This window comes from Pseudorca crassidens, chromosome 2 (genome assembly GCF_039906515.1).
Source record: "Pseudorca crassidens isolate mPseCra1 chromosome 2, mPseCra1.hap1, whole genome shotgun sequence".
NCBI lineage: Eukaryota > Metazoa > Chordata > Mammalia > Artiodactyla > Delphinidae > Pseudorca > Pseudorca crassidens.
Genome location: NC_090297.1, coordinates 60180556 through 60207559, shown reverse-complemented (window position 1 = coordinate 60207559; position 27004 = coordinate 60180556). Strand labels below are relative to the sequence as shown.

General features: G+C 35.8%; 1 protein-coding gene across 5 annotated transcripts in view; it reads right to left on the bottom strand.

Annotated features, from left to right (window-relative positions):
* LRRC7 (leucine rich repeat containing 7) overlaps positions 1–27004 on the bottom strand; it is a 501952-nt gene that overhangs the window by 21787 nt on the left and 453161 nt on the right. For all 5 annotated transcript variants that reach the window (XM_067726544.1, XM_067726541.1, XM_067726540.1 and 2 more), the window contains one exon: positions 12509–12601. In XM_067726544.1, coding sequence (XP_067582645.1) covers positions 12509–12601 — 93 coding nt within the window. The remainder of the gene's footprint in view (positions 1–12508; positions 12602–27004) is intronic.

Sequence of the window (27004 nt, the reverse complement as noted above, 5' to 3'; positions counted from 1 at the left end):
TTAAAATTCTGAAAAAACTTGGCTCTAGCTGATGCTAAGAAATTGGTTTCTAGGAAGGCCATATCTCAGATAAAAATTGCATACAATTACAATTCAGAACACATTGGTTATATATTATAGAATATGGTATCATATGCTTTCATATAATTATAAAAGTTCAAAGAGCGTTTCTGGAGAAAAAAATGACCCATAAAGCTAGCAAACACAGCCATAGATTCAATAGCTTGCAAGGGGAAACTTTTTTTTTTGGTCAAATATTGGCAAATAATTTCTTTTTATGAATTGAGCAAGGTTAATATTAAGCTATGATGCAGCTCACAGAAGCAGCATTACACATACACAGTAGACTGTGTTTACTTAATCCCTGTGATTATTAGAAGACACATCAAGAATAAAGGTGTTTCAATAGCTTTACTCTCTATGAGTCAAAGTGTGAAAACAAAATAATTTAAGGTTAATTGCTGAGAGACAAATCTTGAGCTTTGAACAATTTGCTACCTTAAAAACAGGAATTTATATGCAGCAAGTGAAGAGATTTATCCCATGACCATTAGAAACTAAAGGAGAGGGGAGAGAAAGGAAAGGAGAGAAAGAGAAAAAAAGGAGGGCATTGGCAGCTACATATGATGATTCAGTGTATGACTGAACTTTAGCTGACAAAACAATGAAATGTAAAATCCATAAAAAATGAACAGAAAGAAGAATTGTTTTAGAAACCTGAAAAAGTTGAGCCTCAAAAGACAGAGATACAAATTATACAACTGACCAAAGTTCTCTAAAAATTTCACAAAAATCTTATGCACAGATGTTTAAAGGAATTGAAAATTCTCTTTCATTAATTTTAAAATAAAGAAATATTAAAACAAAAATCACTTGGTTGCATTTGTAAAAAATAGAACTACCATATGACCCAGCAATCCCACTACTGGGCATATACCCTGAGAAAACCATAATTCAAAAAGGGATGTACCACAATGTTCATTGTGGCACTATTTACGACAGCCAGGACATGGAAGCAATCTAAATGTCCATTGACAGATGAATGGATAAAGAAGATGTGGCACATATACACAATGGAATATTACTCAGCCATAAAAAGAAACAAAATTGAGTTATTTGTAGTGAGGTGGATGGACCTAGAGTTTGTCATATGGAGTAAGTCAGAAAGAGAAAAACAAATACCATATGCTAACACATATATATGGAATCTTAAAAAAATAATGGTACTGATGAACCTAGTGGCAGGGCAGGAATAAAGACATAGACATAGAGAATGGACTTGAGGACACAGCGAGGTGGGGAGGGGGAAGCTGGGGTGAAGTGAGCGTAGCATCGACTTATATACACTACCTAATGTAAAATAGTTAGCTAGTGGGAAGCAGCAGCATAGCACAGGGAGATCAGCTCGGGACTTTGCAATGACCTAGAGGGGTGGGATAGGGAGGATGGGAGGGAGACACAAGAGGGAGGGGATATGGGGATATATGTATGCATATGACTGATTCACTTTGTTGTACAACAGAAACACAGTATTGTGAAGCAATTATACTCCAATAAGGATCTATTAAAAAAAATAATGCATTGGAGCAACAGGAGACTATTTAAACCCATAGAAATTGGCTATGTGATTACAAATATCTTAGTAACAACGTAATGGTGTGATTCTAACAGAAAAAATACACTTGCACCATTCTTTTATGTCATTGTAAAGCTTTGTTTAGTAGCCAAAAAGAAAAATGTATATAAACATATAGTTTTCAAGATACTGCCCTTATGACTTGATAAAAACAACCAAGAAGTAAGCAGTTTATTTCCTTTTATCTGAGATTCCTGTTAGAAATGACAAATTGACTACAAAAAATTGATCTTCTTTTTTTTAACAGTTTGGTGCTGATCACCAGGCACTACTCTCTTTTGGGGAATTTGAATATAAGAGTTGAAATTATGTTTGGCTTTGATTACTTTATACAGGCGTACCTTGTTTCACTGTGCTTCACTTTATTGCACTTTGCAGGCAATGTAGTTTTAAAATTGAAGGTTTGTGGCAACTCTCTGTCAAGCAAGTCTATCACCACCATTTTTCCAACAACGTTTGCTCACTTCATGTTTCTGTGTCACATTTTGGTGACTCTTGCAATATTTCAAACTTTTTCATTATTATTCTATTTGTTATGGTGGTCTGTGATCAGTGATCTTTGATGTTATTACTACGACTCGCTGAAGACTTAGATGATGGTTAGCATTTTTAGCAATAAAGTATTTTTGAATTAAGGTATCTACATTTTTTTAGACATAATGCTATTGCACACTTAACAGACTACAATATAGTGTAAACATAAGTTTTAAATGCACTGGGAAACCAAAAATTTCGAGGGACTTGCTTTATTGCAATATTCATCCTATTGCAGTGGCCTGGAAACAAACCCCAATATCTCTGAGGTATTCCTGTTAGGAATTATAATTGTAATTTTCCTTTTATTGATTGCTTCAGTATTGCAATTATTCCTTAACAGTTAAAAATCTCTGGGAGTCTGTGTATTGTTGACTGAACGTACATTTTCTTCCTGTTTATTTCTTGGTAAAATTCTTAAGCTTAAAAAAAGAATTTTCTTTCATTTGATTTTCATATTTTCATTTAAAAGTAAATGATCACACTCTTCCACATAATGTCTTTCCAGATTTCTTGCCTCTTTGGGAAAAATAGGTGAAATATTTTTCATTTCTTTTACTTTATGAATTCTTTAAAGCCTGTATTTAATATAAGACCTCAACTGGTGGTCAATATATGGAATGCTGAACTTCATACAGTTTACTGATTTGATCAGAGTTCCTACTGGCTTTTCGTCTCAGCTTTTTTTTTTCTTCTTTTAAATTAATTTTTGGCTGAGTTGGGTCTTTGTTGCTGTGCGCAAGCTTTTCTCTAGTTGTGGTGCGCAGGCTTCTAATTACGGTGGCTTCTCTTGTTGTGGAGCATGGGCTCTAGGTACGCGGGCTCAGTAGTTACGGCTCGCGGGCTCTAGAGCACAGGCTCAGTAGTTGCACGGGCTTAGTTGCTCCATGGCATGTGGAATCTTCCCAGACCAGGGATTGAACCCGTGTCCCCTGCATTGGCGGGCAGATTCTTAACCACTGCGCCACCAGGGAAGTCCTCTTCTCAGCTTTATACATAGCATAAAATAGTAGACGCCATTAAAAAAAGAGTGGGTAACTGTAGGTGGCTGTGGCGTCTCCTTCCTAGGTACTACTAAAATAGTATCAGTAATCAGCTTTCTGATTATAATCCCTGCAGTCTTCCTCAAAGCCCCTTCAGCTGTCAAATTTTTTGACACTATCTACAACACTTCAAAATAATGGATTGAAAAGTGAAGAATTCAGTCAAAGCTTTTTTGTCACTTATGCTAAAATAAGGTTTTTAAAGTGAAAAATTATTGTATTGTAAACTACATTCAGTCAAACTATGATTCTTTTAGATAAAATATGGTTTTATGTAGAGTAGACCATACTAGAAGTATTGCTTAGGGCTGGCGGTGAAATCAGGAGGTCAAAAAGGCCAGTGACAAATGTCCAGAGGACACTCTAGTTGTGGATTCCTGACACATTGACTGACAAAGTGGCTCTTAGGCCACGGCTGTGCATTGGCAGTGTGGGGTAGAGTGAAAAGGGAGGTTTTCTTCCCTCACTTTTTAGTCTCTGTATTTCTATATTATTTGAATTTTTATAGTGAGAGTGTTTTCATTTCTTACCTGTATAATTTTTTAAGAGATATAAGTTAAAGAAAAAAGACGTTGCAGTTGTACATATGTGAGACTAAGAACATATTATGATTTTAAAGGATGATTATGTCGATTATGTTGAGAATGCCCTAGTTCACAATCAGTAGGAGGTACCTAAGTAAAAGTGGTTCTCGATTCTTTGTCTCTTTCACCACTCTCACATTATGGCTCAGAGATGGACACCTTCAGAGAACTGAAACCGCCCCAGCTGATGTGTGCAAATCATACAAAACCCAACATATTGTAGGGTCTTCTTGCAGTATAGGAATAAGCAAATCTTGTACCTTAGTCTACATATCCTACTAAATTAGTCACAGAGTCAAGGTGGAAACATTTTTTTTGAAGTAGAGAATAGGATGAATGTATGATTTTTCTCTCTCAATAAACACACAGACCTTGGTATACCTCAATAAACAAAGAGAAACACAAATTTAAGATATGATTTTTCTTTAATCACTTTACTGTTTACTCCAACACTTCCTATTTTCTATTAATAAATGTTCTTGGAGGTTAAATGATAGTGCCTTGTTATGGGAATGTGGTTTGTGTATGGTGATGGGGTTTGATCCAGTAGGTTTCAAAAATGGGAAATAATTTCTACTGCATTATACTTAAAAAATAGAATTGGTTACTAAGATCATGTATCGCTATGTTAATTATATTGTAAGGATGATTGCAATTAAACAAATGCATATTTATAATTTTGTACCTTATACAGTAATCGTAAACTGTTACTACTTGTTTACTGCTTAATGTAACTCTGAATTTATTAACAATATATATTTTAAAAATATACACACACACACACACATATATATATATATATATATATATATATATATATATATACATTTTAAAATAACACAGTCTAAATTCTGATCTAGTAGTCCAACTTTCCAGCATAGTTCTAACACCTTCAGGTTAACTTGGTGTCTGGAAATCTATTCTCATCTGTTTATGGTTTTCCTTCAACTCATTCAAAGGATCTTAGGGAGGATTTAAGGATTTAAGTTGGAACTTACAGAAGTTGAGAATAAACTCTTTGAGTTCTCATGATTTCCTTCACACACCCAAAAGAGAAAAATGACACAATAAAAGTGTTTTGCAGTTACTTGGGTTTCCTTCTCAGTTGTCTTTGATTTCTCCGATCTTACCTATTGTTACCTAAAATTTTTTCCCATCTAACTGTGTTGCCTCCAAACTTCCCGCTCCTTCTGATCAACATCATTTTCTAAACCACTTTCTTTCGCTGCCAAAGAACATAGATTTGGCTCAATTAGTGATTACTATCTCTTAGAGAGACTAAGACTATATTTGTAGAATATAGCAGTCTTTTTTTTTAAAGAAAAAACTTAATCAGAAAAATTACAAGTATTTAAAAGCAGATTTAATGGGTCTCATTGAAAAAACTATGACACAGCAAATTTCAGGATCCACACTGAAGTATCAGTTGCTTTGGCAATCCCTCTCAGTTAGATGCCATGGTTGAAAGCACTCAGGCAGTACTTCTCATAGAGGAGCATATCAGAATTGCTGGTACTAAAGTACTTTTAGTTTGAAAGATGAAGAACATCCATTGTTTTCATAGTTGCATAATGGACACTTTTGGGGACCTGCCCAGATTCCCTTCATCAGATTGGTGCTCTCATCCTGCAGGTGCTGCTGACAGCTCACATCTAACCCATCTTTTGAAAATTACCCTGACTGGAGCCTCCTTTCTGGGAAATGCTGGGAAGGTTATGCTCCTTCCCATGTAGTTAATGACTGATACCAGGGTACAAAAAGCTGTTACCCTCCTCAAGGTGAGACAACTCTGTGGTACCATTCATGCTCCAGAGCACCCTGTACCCTGTACCATCCAGTTTCCACTAAGTCCACATCTTTGTGGATTTCCACTTTCTTCACCTGCCCTATCCTGCATCCCTTATTCTCACATAGATTTCACCGGACAGCAATTCTTCAATTAACTACTTGCACAAAAGTCTTCATCTCTGGTTCTGCATTTTGGGGAGCTGGCTTTAGACAAATATAAACTATAAAAATTAAAGCTCTGCAGTATCTTCTTGCCTGGAAGGGATACGTAGATTCTATATTTTGCTTACTAGCGATTCTTTGGAACCCAGTACCAGGAGATAAAATGCACCTCTGCTCCCCAAGCATAGAGCAACTTTGGGGGTAGATTGGAGGAAAAATGGATAATATTGTTATTAAATATGTATTATTGAGATACATCTCAAATGTTATATAGATAAATTTTAAAAAAGCTAAACAATACTGCTACAGGCAGAGACATGGAAGTTATTACTTTTTAATTTATTTTTGTTTTATTTCTATTAATCTGGATTCACAATATTTTCAAGAATTCTAGTTGGTTATAACATTTTCAAGCAGAAACTAGAAATACTACGGAGGTCCCTGCAATACCACTTAAAACTTGTGGTAGTAACTTTATAAATGGAATATGAAAGATTTCACAGGTTTCCCAAAGATCTTTTGGACCCTCAGTAATTAACTTTCTCTCATTGTTGGATCTGTCAATTCTTGTTAGTTATTACCTAAAATATTATTTATGAACTAATTTTAAGTGCTTTCACATTTTGATTGAGAAGTCTCTGACATTTTTCCATCAAATAGCAACAAACTTTAAAAGTCCCAAATCCTTTCCCACACCATTTTCTGTCTCCTTATTTAGCTTATTTTGTTCCATGCTAAATGGCTGAAATGATGCAGCAGAGAGAACATAGATAATATTTAACTCTAGCAACTAATATATCTGGCTATGTACTTGGACTTTAATTTTATTGAAAATTGTTTTACTGATTGTTAAAAATATCACAAAGTGATAGCAATCTCAATTCTAGTGACTTTCTAAATATATTGTTGAATAAAAATGTCCCAATCAATGTTCTTATTTAAAATGGTACTTTTAAATCGCCTTATTTTTTCATATGTATGATGGAATGATATTTTCTTAAAGAACCAAGTCTGTGTTGAGTTATATTTTATTATATCTTTTCACAAGCTGAAATCTTATATGTCTTCTTTATAATATAATGTCTTGATACTGAAATTATCCAATTGGCTAAAGCACACTGCCATGCCTTCTTAAAAGGCCTCATATAGGTGGTCATACCTATAGGAATCCTATTAATAGGAGATTGCAAAGACTGCATTTCTATCAATATTTCTGAAGAGATTCAGGGTTTTTTTCAACATACAAGACAGAACAGAACAGGCAAAAATGCATTTTTCATTAAAAAAATTCTTGCTTTTAAAGTTCTCAAACAACCAAGTGGCATTCTGAACCTCAAACTGCAGTGTGACTAAGATGCAGCTGAAGTAATTGTGTTGTAAAATAATTTATTTATTTTTAAAAATCCAGTTTTATATGTAAATTATATACATTTATATTATATCTATTCCTTGCTCCTGAATGTTACTTTCACATAACTAATAGATTCTCCAAATTACTTTGCATTACATAATCGCTTGAAGTAGAATTAAAGATGGGACAGATATATAAATTATATTATAAAATTAATTTAGAAATATATAAAATAAATCACTTTTGTCTAGGAGTTGTATAAAATGAAGGAAATATTATATGTAGTTTAATGTTTATGTAGTAAATATAAATCATATGCTGTGTGGAGTTCTAGACAAATGTGTTTGCTATTCCTGATTTTTATATCCATGGAGATTACATGATGAGGTATAGACATAGGGTATGCAACTTTTTCATAAGTCAAGAGCATATCTTTTGCAACTTTTTATTTATGAATCACCCAGTGTCATGAGGCTGAACAAATCCAGAAAATTATTCTTGTGCATTTTCGAATTTGCTACTGCCAAGCATGCCTCTGGGTATTGCTATTCCCAGGTAAAGATGTCAAATAAATGCTTTGGATCTGCACATCTAACCTTTCTTCTCTTCGTAATATTAATCATATAAAAACTTTTATTTGATGTAATACTCGTCTCCACACAAATTTTCTTCTAGGGTTGGAAGGTGGGATGTAAATAGGAGGGAGGATGTTTGGCATCTGGAATCAATTTTTTAGAATTTATATAGAATTAGATATAGTAATTTATTCTGAAATTCCAGAACATTTATTGGTGATTATAGTATTTTACATTTGCCATGCCTATAATATTCTTCCTTGGCTTGGAATTTTACCTGTACCATGGGCAAATTAAGGCATTAAAAAAAAAAAGGATTGTTTCTTCTATCATTTATGTGTGTACATGCCAATTGCCCAAATCAGTGGAAATATGGGTAGGCTCTCTGGCCTCTGCTCAGCATGAGTGTTTATGATAAAACTGTGGAGAATAAGTGATTCTTTGGTCCCAATGTCCTAGTATGTATATTTCCTGATCTCAAGTGATTTGAGGATATTCATAATACAGCTTCCATTTTGATCCTGTGACTAGGTGATTGTTCATGGCATTGTTCAGTGCTGTACCTTTACAGTATATAGAGAAAGAGGCTATGAGTTCTTGTTAATATCTTTAAACTCCAGAAGCTTAGTCCTTCCTTCTAAAATGAGGCAAGGAGGGATATCAGTCCCTGAATGATGAACTGTGTGAATACATCATTAAAAATTCATTTATTTTCAGAGTCTCGGGCTGCCTTATGAAGTCACACAACATGATATCAGTCATCCATTAATCCAGTCTCTTCTTCCTAACAACATCTCGTGGAAACTGTATTGGTATATTACTTAAATTTTGTAATCATGAATTATTATTTTATGAACATTTAAATATAGGGAAAGATTATTGTGGTTTGTTCCATTGGCAGGATCTCCACTGTAGTAATACCTTAGTCCAAAAGTTATACAAATGCTTAGCAATCTAAGGTATACAGTATGCTTCTAATTATCTAAGTTCAATAGAGAATACATGCTGACTTCCAAGGACTTGAAGCAAATATCTAGACTATAACTAACTACAGTGTTCTGTAACACTTTCAGTATTAGATTATTATGTTAGTCTCAACTCTACAGGGTATAAATTTGTCATGTGGCTCTTCGGCTAAGTGGTATTTGCAGATAGAGGTATGTATCATAGTGCTTGTTAAGAGAAAAGGATTTGGAATCAGATCAATTTGGGTTCAAATCTTATCTGCCACAGGTCAGCTAAATGACCTTGGGCAAGTTAATTAACCACTCCGGGCCTCAACAAAATGGGGAATAATAATACTCAACTAACACAAGTTGCTAAGGAGAAAATTTCATGTATATAAAGAGCCTAATACAGTGACCAGCACATTACAGATACTCAGTAAAAGTCTATACTTTTATTATTATCATCAGATTTGTTGGATCAAAATCTTTTATCTCTCTGGAGCATCATGCCATCTTGACAGCAATGTTTTTCTATAATAATAAACCAGATAATGGCTCCATCCACTTCACAGGGAGGGCAAAGGCAAGCATTATATGATGGCTTTTTCATCTGGTTTTCTACAGTTTTCTCTTTCCAAGTATGTAAAAGCAGTTTTCACCTGGCAGTGAACCCAAAATAATGAACTCCATGATGAGTGAGTTGGGTTGTTCAACTACTAAACACTGTTCTGACAATGATATGAACTGCAGGACTAATTGTGCTCCATCCATTTAACCTAAGGAGACCATAATCAGACTACCTTGGCGTCTTCGAGAAGAGTTAAATTTGCAAGACCAGATGATGTTCTAAGCTCTCAAAGTCTGGTACAAAACAGTCTTTATATCTTAATCCTCAATTCTCCCTAAAGCCTCAGTTAACTTTTGGGCTGTACCAAGAGTTTTTCTGCAATAGTCTCATACTACCGCAGAACCTAAATTGGAACTTCTGCCAGACTGAACAACACAACTCACTTTTGTCCCAGTTTCATACTCTCAGCCCTTAGGGATGACTGCTTCATGCTTTTCCTATCTGGCTGTAAACCAGGTAATCAGTTTGGATGCTATTTCACTTTAGTCCTTGGCATTTGGCTGAAACAGTGGCTCCTAGCAATCATAATGAAAAGAATGGAACAAATCTACTGACTATTTTAGTACAGAAAGTCTTCAATGACTCTAAGACATTCAGATATCTTGGATACTTAGAATTTTGAGTGTCATTACAAAACACTTAAACATTAATGAACAGTAGGTAAAATAATATAGTATGCTCGAAAGACTGCTTCTAACCCATGACTTGTTTATTGGAAGGGGATATGTATCATATTAAAGTTTAAGATTTTGCATGACTAGAACTCCTTATAAAGAAAGCATCAACCTCTGACCCAGGTTGAATTAAAACATCTGTTTATTTTGGTTCTCCTCACCCCTCCTCACAGCTGTAAATTAGCCAATTTATGATAAAATTGTCCTTCAACATTGGAGAGAAGAGTATTTTTAAAGTTCATTTTCATTTTCTTACTGTTTGATATTTTTAGGTTGATATAGGCACTGGATCCCACTCTAAATTTTATGCAACCTCTACAAGAATGGGGCACTGGGGATAAAAAAATGCAACTGAATTTCCTCGAGATTAATCCCTTTCCTTGTGAGTGGATTAAATTCTTATAGAAATTGTCAAAGCCAATGTCTTTAGATCTCCTCAACACTTTTAACTAAGTATCTACCATATGTTTGGTGTGGTCAATAAATTAAGAGCAGTCTGAGTCTTCTGTAGATTTGGAACTTTTAATTACTCTGATCAATTTTGCTGTAATAGAGATTCACTTTTCAGATTTTAAGTGTTTTAGAAAGTAATCAGGCAAAGAAAAGTGCTTTTGAGGGGAATATTTCAATGGGTAGATTATATAATTCAAGCTCTATATCTGTTGCATTTAACCAAAAGAGAAATTATAAGATCATAGAAATAGTTCAGTCTCACTAGAGTCATCAAAATGTTACAATGAAAAATAAAATGAATAGTTATAAAGTGTTCATATTTCATCACAGTGGAAGAATTACAGGCAATGATTTGAAAGCCTCACACCTGCTATCCCCTTCAGTTGAAAATAAAAGCAGAAAAGTAACAGCATTCAGACATCTTGACTATTTAGCAACTTGTGCATCTTTAATTGAAAAATATCTATTACCCTGTGCCTTCCAAAAATATAGTGAAAAGATATATCTGCTGGTGAGATAGGAGAGGAAAACATGTCTTTTGAATTTCAACTATCTTATGAATGATAAGTTTGTTACCTTTTCATTGAAAGAACTTATGGAAGAGATGTAAAACCAGAGACAAAAAGAGGAGTTAAGATGAATAAGACAATAATTTGAGGCTTTTAAAAATACCATCATATGTTTCTGATAATTTTGACTTTTCATGCTTTTTGTCTTAAGATATATTAATAATTTATTAAAATTCAGTAAACACTTGGTCTTACTAAGCCATGAATATTTAAATTCTACTAAATCAATGATTATCCTCAACATCATTTCAAAAAGGAAATGTAGTAGTTACTTATACACAGACATTTCTAACTGGAATTTCCCTAATTATATAGGGTTGCTTCATATACATTCCTTATATATGAATACCTGCTCCAATCAGTTAACCAAATAAATTCTTATCTATGGCAACTGGGGATTCCTTTCTACTCCTTTCCATCCAAATAGTCCAACCTCTTTCTTTCTTCTTCTTCAGAAAGGAAAGGAAGAAGGCATAACTAATGGTAGGAAACAAAAAGATTGGGAAGAAGTAGAGGAAAATAAGGGATTAAAGGCTATGGAAATCTCCAAAGTAGGGGCATCCAAATTTTTTCAGAAATAGGTCTTTAATCAGAAACTGATGTGTGGGTGATTTTTACAATAGTGGTAAATTGAAAGGATCCGCACCACTTTGTGACTCAAAGGTTAAGTCGAGAGCCTGAGGAGGTTTTATTCATATCTAATTTCTGTCTTTCTTCATCATCCCAAAGTTTTATGATGTCACTTAATGCAATTAAATTTGATGCGGTCAAAAGCAGACAGTTTCAATGATCATCAAATTATAATCACTAATTGTTTAAAAGCTGAGAGTATTAAACCCTGATGGCAGAAGGCAGGTTACATAGCTCAGGGTACATTTTTTTGCTTAAAAAAGTCAAGTGGTCCACAATGGGATCAGACAGGCCAGATGTGAACATATGCAGCATGGTGGATATTCAGCAACGTTTGAGGTTAGAGTTGGGGATGGTGGTGAACCATTACCCATGATTTGACAGACAGGGGTGAGCATAAGAGGAGGACCTGATTCCTCTGCTGTGGCTAACACTGATTTTCTCACAGAATATTTGTTTCCCATGGTCTTTCATTTCTACAATTCTATTAGTGAAATACTTTACAAACATGATGGATTAAAGAGATGGCAATCAGCTGGCCCTGGCGTTGAATCATTATTTATTCATTCTGTTACTATGAGAAAACTTTTTCCCAAATCAGTGATCCACAAATAAAATTTTGGAAAAAACTTGTTAGAAATTGCCTATATAGCTTCCTTTACAAATATATACAACTGTGAACAAAACAAAAAGCAAAAACAAGCCACTTCCTATTCAAAGAGAATGCTTAAATTTATTTTTTCTCATTCATAGGATTTGTCAAGCACTGTAGTGAATTCTTTTTTCCCTTTGCTGAAAAAGTTTCTAATTGGCCTCATAGTTAGCCAGCCTATTAAAGCACAGTAAAACCAAAAAATTGAAAAAAAAATTTTTTGCTGCAGTAGAATATAGTGTTTTTCTAGTTAAAATTGCCAATAAGAAATTCAGTTCTTACCTTGTCAGAAGGTTTAAATGGATTTCCTTGTCCACTAATTCCACCACTGATACTAAATCCAAGGCCAGGATTCTTTTCTATTCTCACACAAAACTATGCAAAAAAGATATAAAAAGGTAATCAAATACATATGAAAGCTAAATATCTTCAAATAACTGTATCCCAATAGAAAATAATCACATTTCACTTAAGTTCTCAGGGTTAGCCTATGTTAACTTGGTATATAAAAGACAGTATAAATTCTGACAAAATAGTGTTTCTATAAGCATCAGTTATAATTGGAACTAACAAAATTACCTGAACAAGCAGACATGAGTAAATATTTATTCGTTACCTGTGCAGGACTAAATTTTGATTAGCAGTTTTTAAAACTTAGAAAACCCCTTAAAAAAAAAGATTGTACATTATTTTAATTATCTACTTTAAACGTACATATAGTCTGACTAATTAGAAAGGACTGTATGAATAAGTGAAAGAAAATTTGCAAATGTAGAGTGAGGGAAAAGATGGCTATTTGATTAATTAGTTGATTAATTATTTACACATCTTTATTGGAGTATAATTGCTTTACATGTTGTGTTAGTTTCTGCTGTATAACAAAGTGAATCAGCTATACGTATACATATATCCCCATATCCCCTCCCTCTTCCGTCTCCCTCCCACTCTCCCTAGCCCACTCCTCTAGGGGGTCACAAAGCACTGAGCTGATCTCCCTGTGCTATGCAGCTGCTTCCCATTAGCTAGCTTCCCATTAGCTAACTATTTTACATATGGTAATGTATATATGTCAATCCTACTCTCACACTTCGCTCCAGCTTACCCTTCCCGCTCCTTGTGTCCTCAAGTCCATTGTCTATGTTTGCATCTTTACTCCTGTCCTGCCCCTAGGTTCGTCAGAACTAATTTTTTTTTTTAGATTCCATATGTATGTGTTAGCATACGGTATTTGTTTTTCTCTTCCTGACTTACTTCACTCTGTATGACAGACTCTAGGTCCATCCACCTCACTACAAATAACTCAATTTCGTTTATTTTTATGGCTGAGTAATATTCCGTTGAATATATGTGCCACATCTTCTTTATCCATTCATTTGTTGATGGACACTTAGGTTTCTTCCATGTCCTGGCTATTGTAAATCGTGCTGCAATGAACATTGTGGTACATATGGTTTTCTCTGGGTATATGTCCAGTAGTGGGATTGCTGGGTCATATGGTAGTTCTATTTTTAGTTTTGTAAGGAACCTCCATACTGTTGTCCATAGTGGCTGTATTGATTTACATTCCCACCAATAAATAGTGCAAGAGTGTTCCCTTTTCTCCACACCCTCTCCAGCATTTATTGTTTGTAGATTTTTTGATGATGGCCATTATGACTGGTGTCAGGTGATACCTCATTGTAGTTTTGATTTGCATTTCCCTAATGATTAATGATGTTGAGCTTCCGTTCATGTGTTTGTTGGCAATCTGTATATTTTCTTTGGAGAAATGTCGATTTAGGTCTTCTGTTCATTTTAGGATTGGGTTGTTTTTTTGAAATTGAGCTGCATGAGCTGCTTGTAAATTTTGGAGATTAATCCTTTGTCAGGTGCTTCATTTGCAAATATTTTCTCCCATTCTGAGGGTTGTCTTTTGGTCATGTTTATGGTTTCCTTTGCTGTGCAAAAGCTTTTAAGTTTCATTAGGTCCCATTGTTTATTTTTGTTTTTATTTCCATTTCTCTAGGAGGTGGTCAAAAAGGATGTTGCTGTGATTTATGTCATAGAGTGTTCTGCCTCTGTTTTCCTCTAAGAGTTTGACAGTGTCTGGCCTTACATTTAGGTCTTTAATCCATTTTGAGTTTATTTTTGTGTATGGTGTTAGGGAGTGTTCTAATTTCATTCTTTTACATGTAGCTGCCAAGTTTTCCCAGCACCACTTATTGAAGAGGCTGTCTTTTCTCCACTGTATATTCTTGCCTCCTTTATCAAAGACAAGGTGACCATATGTGTGTGGGTTTATCTCTGGGCATTCTATCCTTTTCCATTGATCTATATTTCTGTTTTTGTGCCAGTACCATACTGTCTTGATTACTGTGCTTTGTAGTATAGTCTGAAGTCTGGGAGTCTGATTCCTCCAGCTCCATTTTTCTTTCCCAAGATTGCTTCAGCTATTCGGGGTCTTTTTTGTTTCTACACAAATTGTGAAATTTTTTGCTCTAGTTCTGTGAAAAATGACATTGGTAGTTTGATAGGAATTGCATTGAACCTGTAGATTGCTTTGGGTAGTATAGTCATTTTCACAATATTGATTCTTCCAGTCCAAGAACATGGTATATCTCTCCATCTGTTTGTATCATCTTTAATTTCTTTCATCAGTGTCTTATAGTTTTCTGCATACAGGTCTTTTGCCTCCTTAGGTAGGTTTACTCCTAGGTATTTTATTCTTTTTATTTCAGTGGTAAATGGGAGTGTTTCCTTAGTTTCTCTTTCAGATTTTTCATCATTAGTGTAGAGGAATGCAAGAGATTTCTTTTTTTATATATATAAATTTATTTATTTATTTTTAAATTTTTGGCTGTGTTGGGTCTTTGTTGCTGTGTGTGGGCTTTCTCTAGTTGTGGTGAGCAGGGCTACTCTTTGTTGCAGTGTGCAGGCTTCTCATTGTCATGGCTGCTCTTGTTGTGCAGCACGGGCTCTAGGCACACAGGCTTCAATAGCTGTGGCCCATGGGCTCAGTAGTTGTGGCTTGCGGGCCCTAGAGCTCAAGCTCAGTAGTTGTGGCGCACGGGCTTATTTGCTCCATGGCATGTGGGAATTCCTGGGCCAGGGCTCGAATCTGTGTCCTGTGCATTGGTAGGCAGATTCTAAACCACTGCACCACCAGAGAAGCCCAAATGTAAGAGATTTCTGTGCATTAATTTTGTATCCTGCTGCTTTACCAAATTCATTGATTAACTCTGTAGCTTTCTGGTAGCATCTTTAGGATTCTCTATGTATAGTATCATATCTTCTTCAAATAGTGACAGCTTTACTTCTTCTCTTCTGATTTGGATTCCTTTTATTTCTTCTTCTTCTCTGATTGCCATGGCTAAAACCTCTGAAACTATGTTGAATAATAGTGGTGAGAGTGGGCAACCTTGTCTTGTTCCTGATCTTAGTGGAAATGGTTTCAGTTTTTCACCATTCAGAAAGATGTTGGCTGTGGGTTTGTCATATATGGCCTTTATTATGTTCAGGTAATTTCCCTCTATGCCTACTTTCTGGAGAGTTTTTATCATAAATAGGTGTTGAATTTTGTCGAAAGCTTTCTCTGCATCTGTTGAGATTATTCTATGGCTTTTATCCTTCAGTTTGTTAATATGGTGTATCACATTGATTGATTTGCATATATTGAAGAATCCTTGCATTCCTGGGATAAACCCCATTGATCATAGTGTTTGATCCTTTTAATGTGCTGTTGGATTCCGTTTGCCAGTATTTTGTTGAGGAGTTTTGCATCTATGTTCATCAGAGATATTGGCCTGTAGTTTTCTTTTTTTTTTTTTTTTTTGCGGTACGCGGGCCTCTCACCGCTGTGGCCTCTCCCGTTGCGGAGCACAGGCTCTGGACGCACAGGCTCAGCGGCCATGGCTCATGGGCCCAGCCACTCCGCGGCATGTGGGATCTTCCTGGACCAGAGCACGAACCCGTGTCCCCTGCATCGGCAGGCGGACTCTCAACCACTGCGCCACCAGGGAAGCCTATATAGTTTTCTTTTTTTTATGACATATTTTTTTGGTTTTGGCATCAGGGTGACGGTGGCCTTGTAGAATGAGTTTGGCGGTGTTCCCCCCTCTGCTAATATTTTGGAAGAGTTTGAGAAGGATAGGTGTTAGCTCTTCTCTAAATGATAGAATTTGCCTGTGAAGCCATCTGGTCCTAGGGTTTTGTTTGTTGGAAGATTTTTAATCACAGTTTTAATTTCAGTGCTTGTGATTGCTCTGTTTATATTTTCTATTTCTTCTTGGTTCAGTCTTGGAAGGTTGTTTTTTTCTAAGAATTTGTCCATTTCTTCCAGGTTGTCCATTGTATTGGCATAGAGTTGCTTGTAGTAATCTCTCACGATCCTTTGTATTTCTGCAGTGCCAGTTGTTACTTCTCCATTTTTATTTCTAATTCTGTTGATTTGAGTCTTCTCACTTTTTTTCTTGATGAGTCTGGCTAATGGTTCATCAATTTTCTTTATCTTCTCAAAGAACCAGCTATTATTTTTATTGATCTTTGTTATCATTTCCTTCTTTTTCATATATTTCTGACCTGATCTTTATGATTTCTTTCCTTCTGCTAATTTTGGGGGTTTTTTTGTTCTTCGTTCTCTAATTGCTTTAGGTGTAAGTTAGGTTGTTTATTTGAGATGTTTTTTGTTTCTTGAGGTAGGAATGTATTGCTATAAACTTCCCTCTTAGAACTGCTTCTGCTGCACCCCATAGGTTTTGGGTAGTCGTGTTTTCATTGTCATTTTTTTTTAGGTATTTTTTGATTTCCTCTTTGATTTCTTCAGTGATTCTTTGGTTATTTAGTAGCATATTAGTGTTTGTATTTTTTACAGTTTTTTTTTTCCTATAATTAGTATCTAGTCTCCATAGCATTGTGGTCAGAAAAGATACTTTATATGATTTCAATTTTAGTAAATTTACCAAGGCTTGATTTGTGACCCGAGATATCATCTATCCTGGAGAATGCTCCATGAGCACTTGAGATGAAAGTGTATTCTGTTGTTTTTGGATGGAATGTCCTATAAATATCAATTAAGTCCATCTTGTCAATTAAGTCCATCTTGTCATTTAAAGCTTGTGTTTCCTTATTTATTTTCATTTTGGATGATCTGTCCATTGGTGAAAGTGGGATGTTAAAGTCCCCTACTATGATTGTGTTACTGTCGATTTCCCCTTTTATGGCTGTTAGCATTTGACTTATGTATTGAGATGCTTCTATGTTGGGTGCATGTTTACAATTGTTATATCTTCTTCCTGGATTGATCCCTTGATCATTATGTAGTATAGTTCTTTGTCTCTTGTAATAGTCTTTATTTTCAAGTCTATTTTTTCTGATATGAGAATTGCTACTCCAGCTTTCTTTTGATTTCTATTTTCATGGAATATTTTTTCCATCCCCTCATTTTCAGTCTGTATGTGTCCCTAGGTCTGAAGTGGGTCTCTTGTACACAGCATATATATGGGTCTTGTTTTTGTATCCATTCAGCCAGTCTATGTCTTTTGGTTGGAGCATTTAATCCATTTACATTTAAGGTAATTATCAATATGTATGTTCCTATTACCATTTTCTTAATTGTTTTGGGTTTGTTATTGTAGGTCTTTTCCTTCTCTTGTGTTTCCTGCCTAGAGAAGCTCCTTTAGCATTTGTTGTAAAGCTGGTTTGGTGGTGCTGAATTCTCTTAACTTATGCTTGTCTGTAAAGCTTTTAATTTCTCTCTTGAATCTGAATGAGATCCTTGCTGGGTAGAGTAATCTTGGTTGTAGGTTTTTCCCTTTCATCACTTTAAATATGTCCTGCCACTCCCTTCTGGTTTGCAGAGTTTCTGCTGAAAGATCAGCTGTTAACCTTACGGGGATTTCCTTGTATGTTATTTGTTGCTTTTCCCTTGCTGCTTTTAAATTTTTTTCTTTGTATTTAATTTTTTATAGTTTGATTAATGTGTCTTGGCGTGTTTCTCCTTGGATTTATCCTGTATGGGACTCTGCGCTTCCTGGACTTGACTATTTCCTTTCCCATGTTAGGGAAGTTTTCAACTATAATCTCCTCAAATATTTTCTCAGAAACTTTCTTTTCCTCTTCTTCTTCTGGGACCTCTATAATTCGAATGTTGGTGCATTTATGGTAGTTATTTCCACTATTTTTTCTTCCAGGTCACTTATCCTTTCTTCTGCTTCAGTTATTCTGCTATTGATTCCTTCTAGAGAGTTTTTAATTTCATTTATTTTGTTGTTCATCATTGTTTGTTGGCTCTTTAGTTCTTCTAGGTCCTTCTTAATCATTTCTTGTATTTTCTCCATTCTATTTCCAAGACTTTGGATCATCTTTACTATAATTACTCTGATTTTTTTTCAGGTAGACTGTCTATTTCCTCTTCATTTGTTTGGTCTGGTGGGGTTTTACCTTGTTCCTTCATCTGCTGCATGTTTCTCTGTCTTCTCATTTTGTTTAACTTACTGTGTTTGGGACCTCCTTTTTGCAGGCTGCAAGTTCTTATTTCCCATTGTTTTTGGTGTCTGCCCCCAGTGGGTGAGGTTTGGTTCAGTGACTTGTGTAGGATTCCTGGTGGAGGGGACTGGTGCCTGTGTTCAGGTGGGTGGGGCTGGATCATGTCTTTCTGGTGGGTAGGGCTGCATCTGGTGGTGTGTTTTGGGGTGTCTGTGAACTTAGTATCATTTTTTTTGAACTTAGTATCATTTTAGGCAGCCTTTTCTGCTAATGGGTGGGGTTGTGTTCCTGTCTTGCCAGTTGTTTGGCATGGGGCATCCAGCACTGGAGCTTGCTGGCCATTGGGTGGAGCTGGGTCTTAACGTTGAGACAGAGATCTCTGGGAGTGCTCTTGCCGATTGATATTACATGGGGCTGGGAGGTCTCTGGTGGTCCAATGTCCTGAACTTGGCTCTCCCATCTTAGAGGCTCGGGCCTGACATCTGGCCAGAGCACCAAGACCCTGTCAGCCACATGGCTAGGTACATGGGGATTTTCTTGCCTTTTGGGAAGTCTGAGGTCTTCTGCCAGTGGTCAGTAGGTGTTCTGTAGGAGCTGTTCCACATGTAGATGTATTTTTGATGTGTTTGTGGGAAGGAGGGTGATCTCCACCTCTTACTCCTCTGACATCTTGAAGGTCCCCTGATGGCTATTTAATTTAAATCAGTTGTTACTGCTTTCTAGGAAAGTAGAATATTTCATCTTCTCGGTAGATAATTCTATTGTTTAGACATAGCAGGGGTTTTATTGGGTTGGCCAAAAAGTTCATTTGGTTTTTCCGTAAGATCTTAACAGAAAAACCCAAATGAACTTTTTGGACAGCCCAATAGTTTGAGAAAGGGGAGAAGTTTTATCCACAGTTAGAGTGAAGGTGAAACAAAAGAAGAAAGAAATACTCAGTAAAAAGAGTTTTGGGTTTTGGCAGCAGCTCCTCAAGAGGAAGTTAAAAGTGTTAGAGGAAAGAGGAAAACACTGTGAGAAAGAGAGAGGACAAAAATATGGAGAAATTGTGACAGAGAAGAGTCAATAAATATTTAGGACTGTGAAGGCTAATATTCCAGTATTCTGTGCTCTATTACCTCCCCAAACCCCAAATCATCAATGAAATCTGTTAAACGTCAGAGCCTTATGCTTTGCAGTACTGTTGGGAAATGATGGCATTAGGAGTAGGTCCACCTTGGGGTAAGGTTGGAGTAAAGATAACAGCAATTATAAGAATTGATACAGGGACTTCCCTGGTTATCCAGTGGTTGGGACTCTGTGCTTCCACTGCAGGGGGCACAGGTTTGATCCCTGGTTGGGGAACTAGGATCCTGGATGCCACATGGCGTGGCCAAAAAAAAAAAAAAAGAACTGATACAAGGAACGTAGATCAAAAATTCAGCAGAAGGGAAATCAGTGTCAGGAATGACTTAGAGAAACTATAATAAACCTAGGAATTCTTGATGATCCTGAGCTGGGGATGTGAATGTGTGGGCTGTGGGGAAAATGCTAGTTTTCCATGTAAAGTGGGACGGGGTGACCCCAGATAACTGAAAGACTTGGCACCCCAGAGGTAGCATGCACTTTGGTTACACAAAGGGAAAAAAACAACTTTTATAACTTTTAATTAAAGAATGAGTATTGGAACTAGGGTGAACCAAGTATTACCAGAGATTAGCAGGCAAAAGATTATCAATAAAGAGTTAAGAAAAAAGTCTAAAGAAATACATTAGCATATATTTTGTATTTATATAAATATACATTGGAAATGTTCTTAAAGATGATTGGAAACATTTGCTTTTTTAAGTAGCTCAATGTTTTCCCCAGCAACATTGCTTAGCCTATTAATTTGCTTGTGGGAAAATGCAAATGCCCCAAATGTTCTCTACATCTTTATTTTTAAGGTACCTTCAATACTTACCTCTTAGATAGTTCAAGGCAAACTTGAGTCCTATTCCTGACTTAATTAGCATATATTGTGAGTCGATGGGAGCTGGATCAATTAAGTTTGGCCATTTAATAGGACTATCCTTAATTCAGTCATATTCTTTAATAGCAAACATAATGTTTATTACATAGTTCACTTGCAACACAAGGACCAAAAACTATCCACTAATGTGATTTTTATGATAGACTCATTAATGAAGAGTTTCTAAATGATGAGTAACTGCAAATACCATAAATACTTTCCTATATTTTTATTTTAAAGATTGGTTTAATTACAACTTTTCCTTTCATTGATCTAGATTTGTTAAAACTAGTTATCATAGGGTGGTAGAAACTACAGTTTCTAATAGTTTTGTATTTATATGGCTCACAGTCTGTGGATCTGAACATATAATAGCTTGATTAGCTCGAAGGAATACTTTAGCTTTATTCATCACACGAGTTCACCTTGTAGTCCTTTTTTTGTTATTAGTGGTTAATTAGAAAATGAGAAGAAAGGAACTAATACTATTTAAACATTTTACTTTTGTTTTTCCCATATATCTGTGCATTTCCAATTAAATTATTTAAAATTTGGGCTATGCCTTTCTAATGTGAAAATTTTATATTGTATAACATAATATGTGGAAGGTGTACACTTTGGGCTTTCTCCAGGCCACTATAAAAACTGAAAGGAAACATATGCAACAGATTTTATTTACAAAGTAAATTGCTGAGGGTACTTTCTAGTCATTCTCTTTCAAGGTAGTGACTATATCTATTTTATATTATTGTCAATCTGGAAGGCACTAGAAAATCTTAGGAAAACAAATTTCATATGTGCCAAGTATCTGAAGAACTGCTTCAATATATTTTTTAATAATAGAAATAATAAAGATGACACTGTGGTTTTATAAATATGACAAACAACCACAAATTCTGATCTGAAGCTAGGCTCCCCTTGGGCACACTATGGTATGGCTAATAGGTTGTGTTGGGACTGCTATGTTCCATAAAGCATGTCAGACAGAGTATTCATCTCACATAGAAGGAGTTCCACCTGTCTGCTAAGGCCCAAAGGGGCCATAAAATGTGAGAGGAGGGAATGCCTCACAGCCAAGAAACAGTCTGAAACTAAAAGGGTTTAGCAAAGAGGAAATGCAGTGTTCTAGAAAAAGGTCAGATCTAGGAGGCTAATAAATAGCTTATTCAATGAAAATCAGCTTTTCTATTTTTTATTAAGTTATTGATATCAATGAGTGAAATTGCTGGCTGAAGATAACAGCAACAGTTTGGCAGGAAATGGTGCATTTGCTTCTTTCAGAGTCTGCTTCCATCATTTGACTACTTGATATTTCTGGTTTGTGTTAATCTTGCTCTAATTAAAATACTGGGTCATAACTTGGAGAAGCCCATGACAAAATGGACTGTAATGTAGCAGTGAGGCTCTGTGAAGTCGTAATGTATAATCTCTGGAAGGCAGTGATCTCATTTGGTCTTGCAATGCTCTAAAACCTAGTAGCAAGCACAAAGGAAATACGTGTGTGTGGGTGTGTGGGTGGGCACATGTGCGTGAGGTGTAATTCAGGATTAGAGAATTGCATTGCAGAAAGATACCTGGTGATGCTGTAATTAACGTGCTTCCTATGCTTTGTTCTAGTGACCATTCTCTTTCCTAGCAGTATGTATTATGAAGCTTTTAGTGGATACCTGCTGTTTTTGCTGCTCAAGATCCATTCATTCTTTGTCTGGCAGTTATAACCTCAAATTCTCTTTGAAAACCACCCACTTCTTTATTCTCAGCCTGTATGCTTTCAGTGAATCATGTTATCTAGACCTAAAACAAAGCACTGGATCCCCTAAAAATATGATTTATTATAGGATGAGCAGGTCACTTGATCAACTAGGAGTAATGAGATGGCTATTAGGATTTTCAGGAAAGAGAATCTTGCTCTTTCTTGCTTGTTTTACGTCTGAGAGAGTCTGAAGCTCTTGAGCTATCTTTCTATCACGAGGGGAAAGCCTTTTTGGCACAGGAACCAGCCCACAGAGAGAGAAGTCATGATTTCCTCTGAGCCTAGCATTAAGCCTTATCTGAAGCTTCCTCCATCTCTGGAGTTCCAGCTGATATGAGTTTAAACATTCTCCTTTGGCTTAAGTCTTATTAGGTTGAGTCACTCATAATCAAGAGGCATAGTTGACTAAATAAATTGAGAAGAAACTTGCTTATTTGGAGACATAAAAGAATTGATTTATCTTAAAAGAAAAAAATTATACACTTGTTAGAAAATTCTTTTGGGAAATGAAGTGAGCAGAATTTCAAATATTCTGTATTGTAAGAAATTCAAGGTAAATTTTTGATCTATTTAAGGACTGTTAATTGCTGAAGCATCAAGAAAGGACCTTGTAACTAAAAATGTTTCACCTCTGAGGCCATTTCCAGGTTTGAACCCTGAGAGTATTAACATAGAGAAGGTCTGGTGAAGAGACATCCACATTCCGCATGGAGTTTTAATCAAGTAGGACATCTGAATCACCTCTGAATGTCTATTACGTTATCTCTTAATTGACTATCTACAACAGTGGCTGGCACATAGTTAGCACTCAATTAACTTTTGGTTGAATAAATAAATCGGTAATATGCATGTGTGACAAAAGATACTCTCAATTATTCACTGTCAAAAGTATATGATGACTCTTTCTTAAAACATGTGATGAGTTTTTCGAAGATATGCCAGTTATTCAAAGAAGTGCTCCAGTTATATTGTTAACTGCTTGGAAAAACCGCTGTAACTTTGAAAATGAAAATGGTTGTAGAAATCATGATTCATGCCTTTATGCCACAAATATTTATTGATTTTCTACTAAGTGCTAGGCACCTTATCAGACAGACAAAAAATCCTTGCCCTCATGGAACTTACATTCTAATGGGGAAGACAGATAGTAAACATGTGAACAGGAAGTAATTTCAGATAGTGATATGAGCTGTGCAAAAAAATAAAGCAGGAAAGTAAGTACAGTTTGACGGAACAGTAGTGAGGAGCTATTTTAGTTGGAGTAGCTAAGAAAGGCCTCTCTGAGGATGTGACATTTGAGCAGAAATGTGAATGAGATAAAGGATCAAGCAACAGACAATAAGAAAAATGGGAAAACTATTCCAGGCAGGGAAAACAGCAATTTTAAATGCCCTGAAGACAGATGGATCTTTGTAAAGTCAAAGGACAACAAGACGGCATATGGACAGACATATAGATCAGTGAAATAGAACAGAGAATCAAGATATAAACCCTAACATTTGTGGTCATTTGATTTTCAACAAAAGGTCTAAGATAATTCAATGAGGAAAGAATAATTTTTTAAACAAATGGTATAGGGACAACTGGATATCTACATGAAAAATAATGATTTTTACCTGTACCTCATACCATACACAAAAAATAATGCAAAATAAATCAGGGACTGAAGTGCAAGAGCTAAAACTATAAACCTTTAGGAAGAAAATAGAAGTAAATCTCCGTCATCTTGAGTTAAGCAATGATTTCTTAGATATGAAACCAAATGTTATAAAGGAGATGACTGACTTTATCAAAATTAAAAACTTTGGTGCCTTAAAGAGACCATCAAGAAAGTGAAAAGACAACCCACAGAATGGGAGAAAATATTTTGTATCTGGAATATATGAACGACAGTTACAGTTCAAATAACCTAATTAAAAAATGGGCAAAGAATTTTAATAGACATTTACTCAAAGAAGATATATGAATGACTAATAAACACACGAAAAGCTACTCAACATCATTAGTTATTAGAGAAATGTAGATTAAAAACACAATGAGAGGGGCTTCCCTGGTGGTGCAGCGGTTGAGAGTCTGCCTGCCGATGCAGGGGACACGGGTTCGTGCCCCGGTCCGGGAAGATCCCACATGCCGCGGAGCGGCTGGGCCTGTGGGCCATGGCCGCTGAGCCTGCGCGTCCGGAGCCTGTGCTCCACAACGGGAGAGGCCACAACAGTGAGAGGCCCGCGTACCGCAAAAAAAAAACACAAAAAATCCCAAAAAACCCCACAATGAGATACTATCAATACTTCACAAGATGGCTATAATAAAAAAGAAAGACAATAACAAATATTGGTGAGGATATGGAGAAATTAGAACACTCACATTGCTGGTGGGAGTAAAATGTGGCAGACACTTTAGAAAAGAGTTTAGAAGCTCCTTAAAATTGATAAACATAATTACCATATAACCCAGCAAGTTCATTCCTAGGTAACTACCCAAGCACAATAAAAATGTACCTTCACACACAAATTTGTACATGAATGTTCAAAAAGTGGAAAGAACGCAAATGTCTATCACCTGATGAATGCATAAGCAATATATGGTATAGCCATATAATGGAATATTATTTGGCAGTAAAAAGGAATGAATTACTGATATGTGCTACACTAAGCACATTATGCTAATTAAAATTAGCCAGTCACAAAAAACTTCATATGTCCTATGATCGCATTTATATGAAATGTCCAGAATAGACAAATGTATAGAGATACAATGTAGATGAATGATTGTCTAGGGCTGGGGGCAGAATAGAGGGCAGGGAGTATGGAAGATGACCGCTAATGGGTACAAGGTTTCTTTTTGGAATTATGAAAATGTTTAAAAATTAGATTATGGTGATGGTGGTACAACTGTATAAATATACTAAAAACCACTAAATTGTTCAATTTAAACAGGTGAACTTTACCGTGTCTAAACTATATCAATAAGGCTGTTAAAATCAGCAACAACAACATGATCAGCATGACGAGAGAGAAAATGGCTAAGGAGAGAGTAGAAGGAGAGGAGGCAGGGTCCAGGTCTGTAGGGACTTCACGCCATAGTGAGGATTTATAAGGGTTCAGAAGTTTTCAAGCCACTAGGGATTTTTAAGCAGAAGACTGACATGATCTGATTCATGTTTTAAAGAGATCACTCTGGCAGTGGAAAACAGACTGGAGAAAAGCAACCAGCAAAAGAGAAAACAATTAGGGAGCTACTGAAGTAGATAGGAGTGAGGTGATGGCTGATAAGGTGGTAGCAGTGCAGGTGATGAAAAGTGGTGAATTCAGAATATATTTTAATGGAATTGCTGTGACTTGTACGTGGGCTGTGAGAAAGGGAAGTCAAGGATCTTTGGCCATAGCAACAAGATAAATAGAAGAGCCATTAACTGAAATGGGAAATCTAGAAGAGAAGCAGGTTTGGTAGGGGCAGGGCTGGGAAACAAGAGTTTCTTTTGACTATGCTAAGTTTAAGAAATTCATTGGACATCCAGGTTGAGATATCAACAAGTGGGTAATTGAATATAAACATCTGGAGTACAGGGGAGAGGCCAGAGCTGGAGATATATAAATCTTGGACTCATCCATCCTGGAAGTGAATGAAATCATACAGGTGTGAGTATGGATACAAAAGAGAAGGGGGTCAAGGTTTGAGCACTGGATCACTCTATCATTTAAAGGTCAGGAACAGAAAAGGAGTCAATAAAGAAATCAGGAAAGAATGGCTAGTGTGGAAAGAGGGAAAGCGGTAGAATAGTGATAGCCAAGTGAAGAAAATTTAAAGAAAGAGTTCAGTCAAGCCACTTGCTGAGAGATCAAATGAGATGATGATGGAGATTTGATTATGGGACTTGACAGAAGTAGAGAGAATGCTTCATGGTACTGAAATTAAACTGGAAATTAAATTTGCTGCTACTTTCACTTTTAGTTCCTGGTCTTATAGGTTATTATATAACAGTGCTTGTACAATAAAGAGTGCTATGCAATGATAAGGTATTATAACTTTTGTTGTGATTTACACTATGTGTATTGCACAGCCATACAAAATCTACATAAAACTCTGCATTCCCAAAATTTCTAACAAGCCTGTGTCATAGACTAAAAAAGGTAATAATTATAAAAATATATAAATGTTAATATTAAAAATTTTTTTTGATCCTTCTATTTTCATATCTTTTTCTGTTGTGTATCAGAGATGCAAGTCCAACTAAAAGTGCTAATTAAATCTTTTGAAGAAACATACTAATAGGTTGATGAATAAAATCCTTTGAGTAGCATTTTCTAGATCTTTCAGAAAAAAATAGCCAACTCTGTATGTAACTAGAAAGTAGAAACTCAAATGTTCTTTCGTCTGTAAATGCATTTTAAAGGTTATTCACTTCATTTCCTTCATTTTAAACTTGAGGAAACCAAGAAGACCGTACATATATTTAGTGGAACACTGAAAGAGGCCTTCTGATTCCTACTGTAGTGTTTACTGAATCCTACTATTTGACTAAACATAATTCATAAAGTCAATTTGTAGAATTTGTGGTGTTGAGTTAGACATT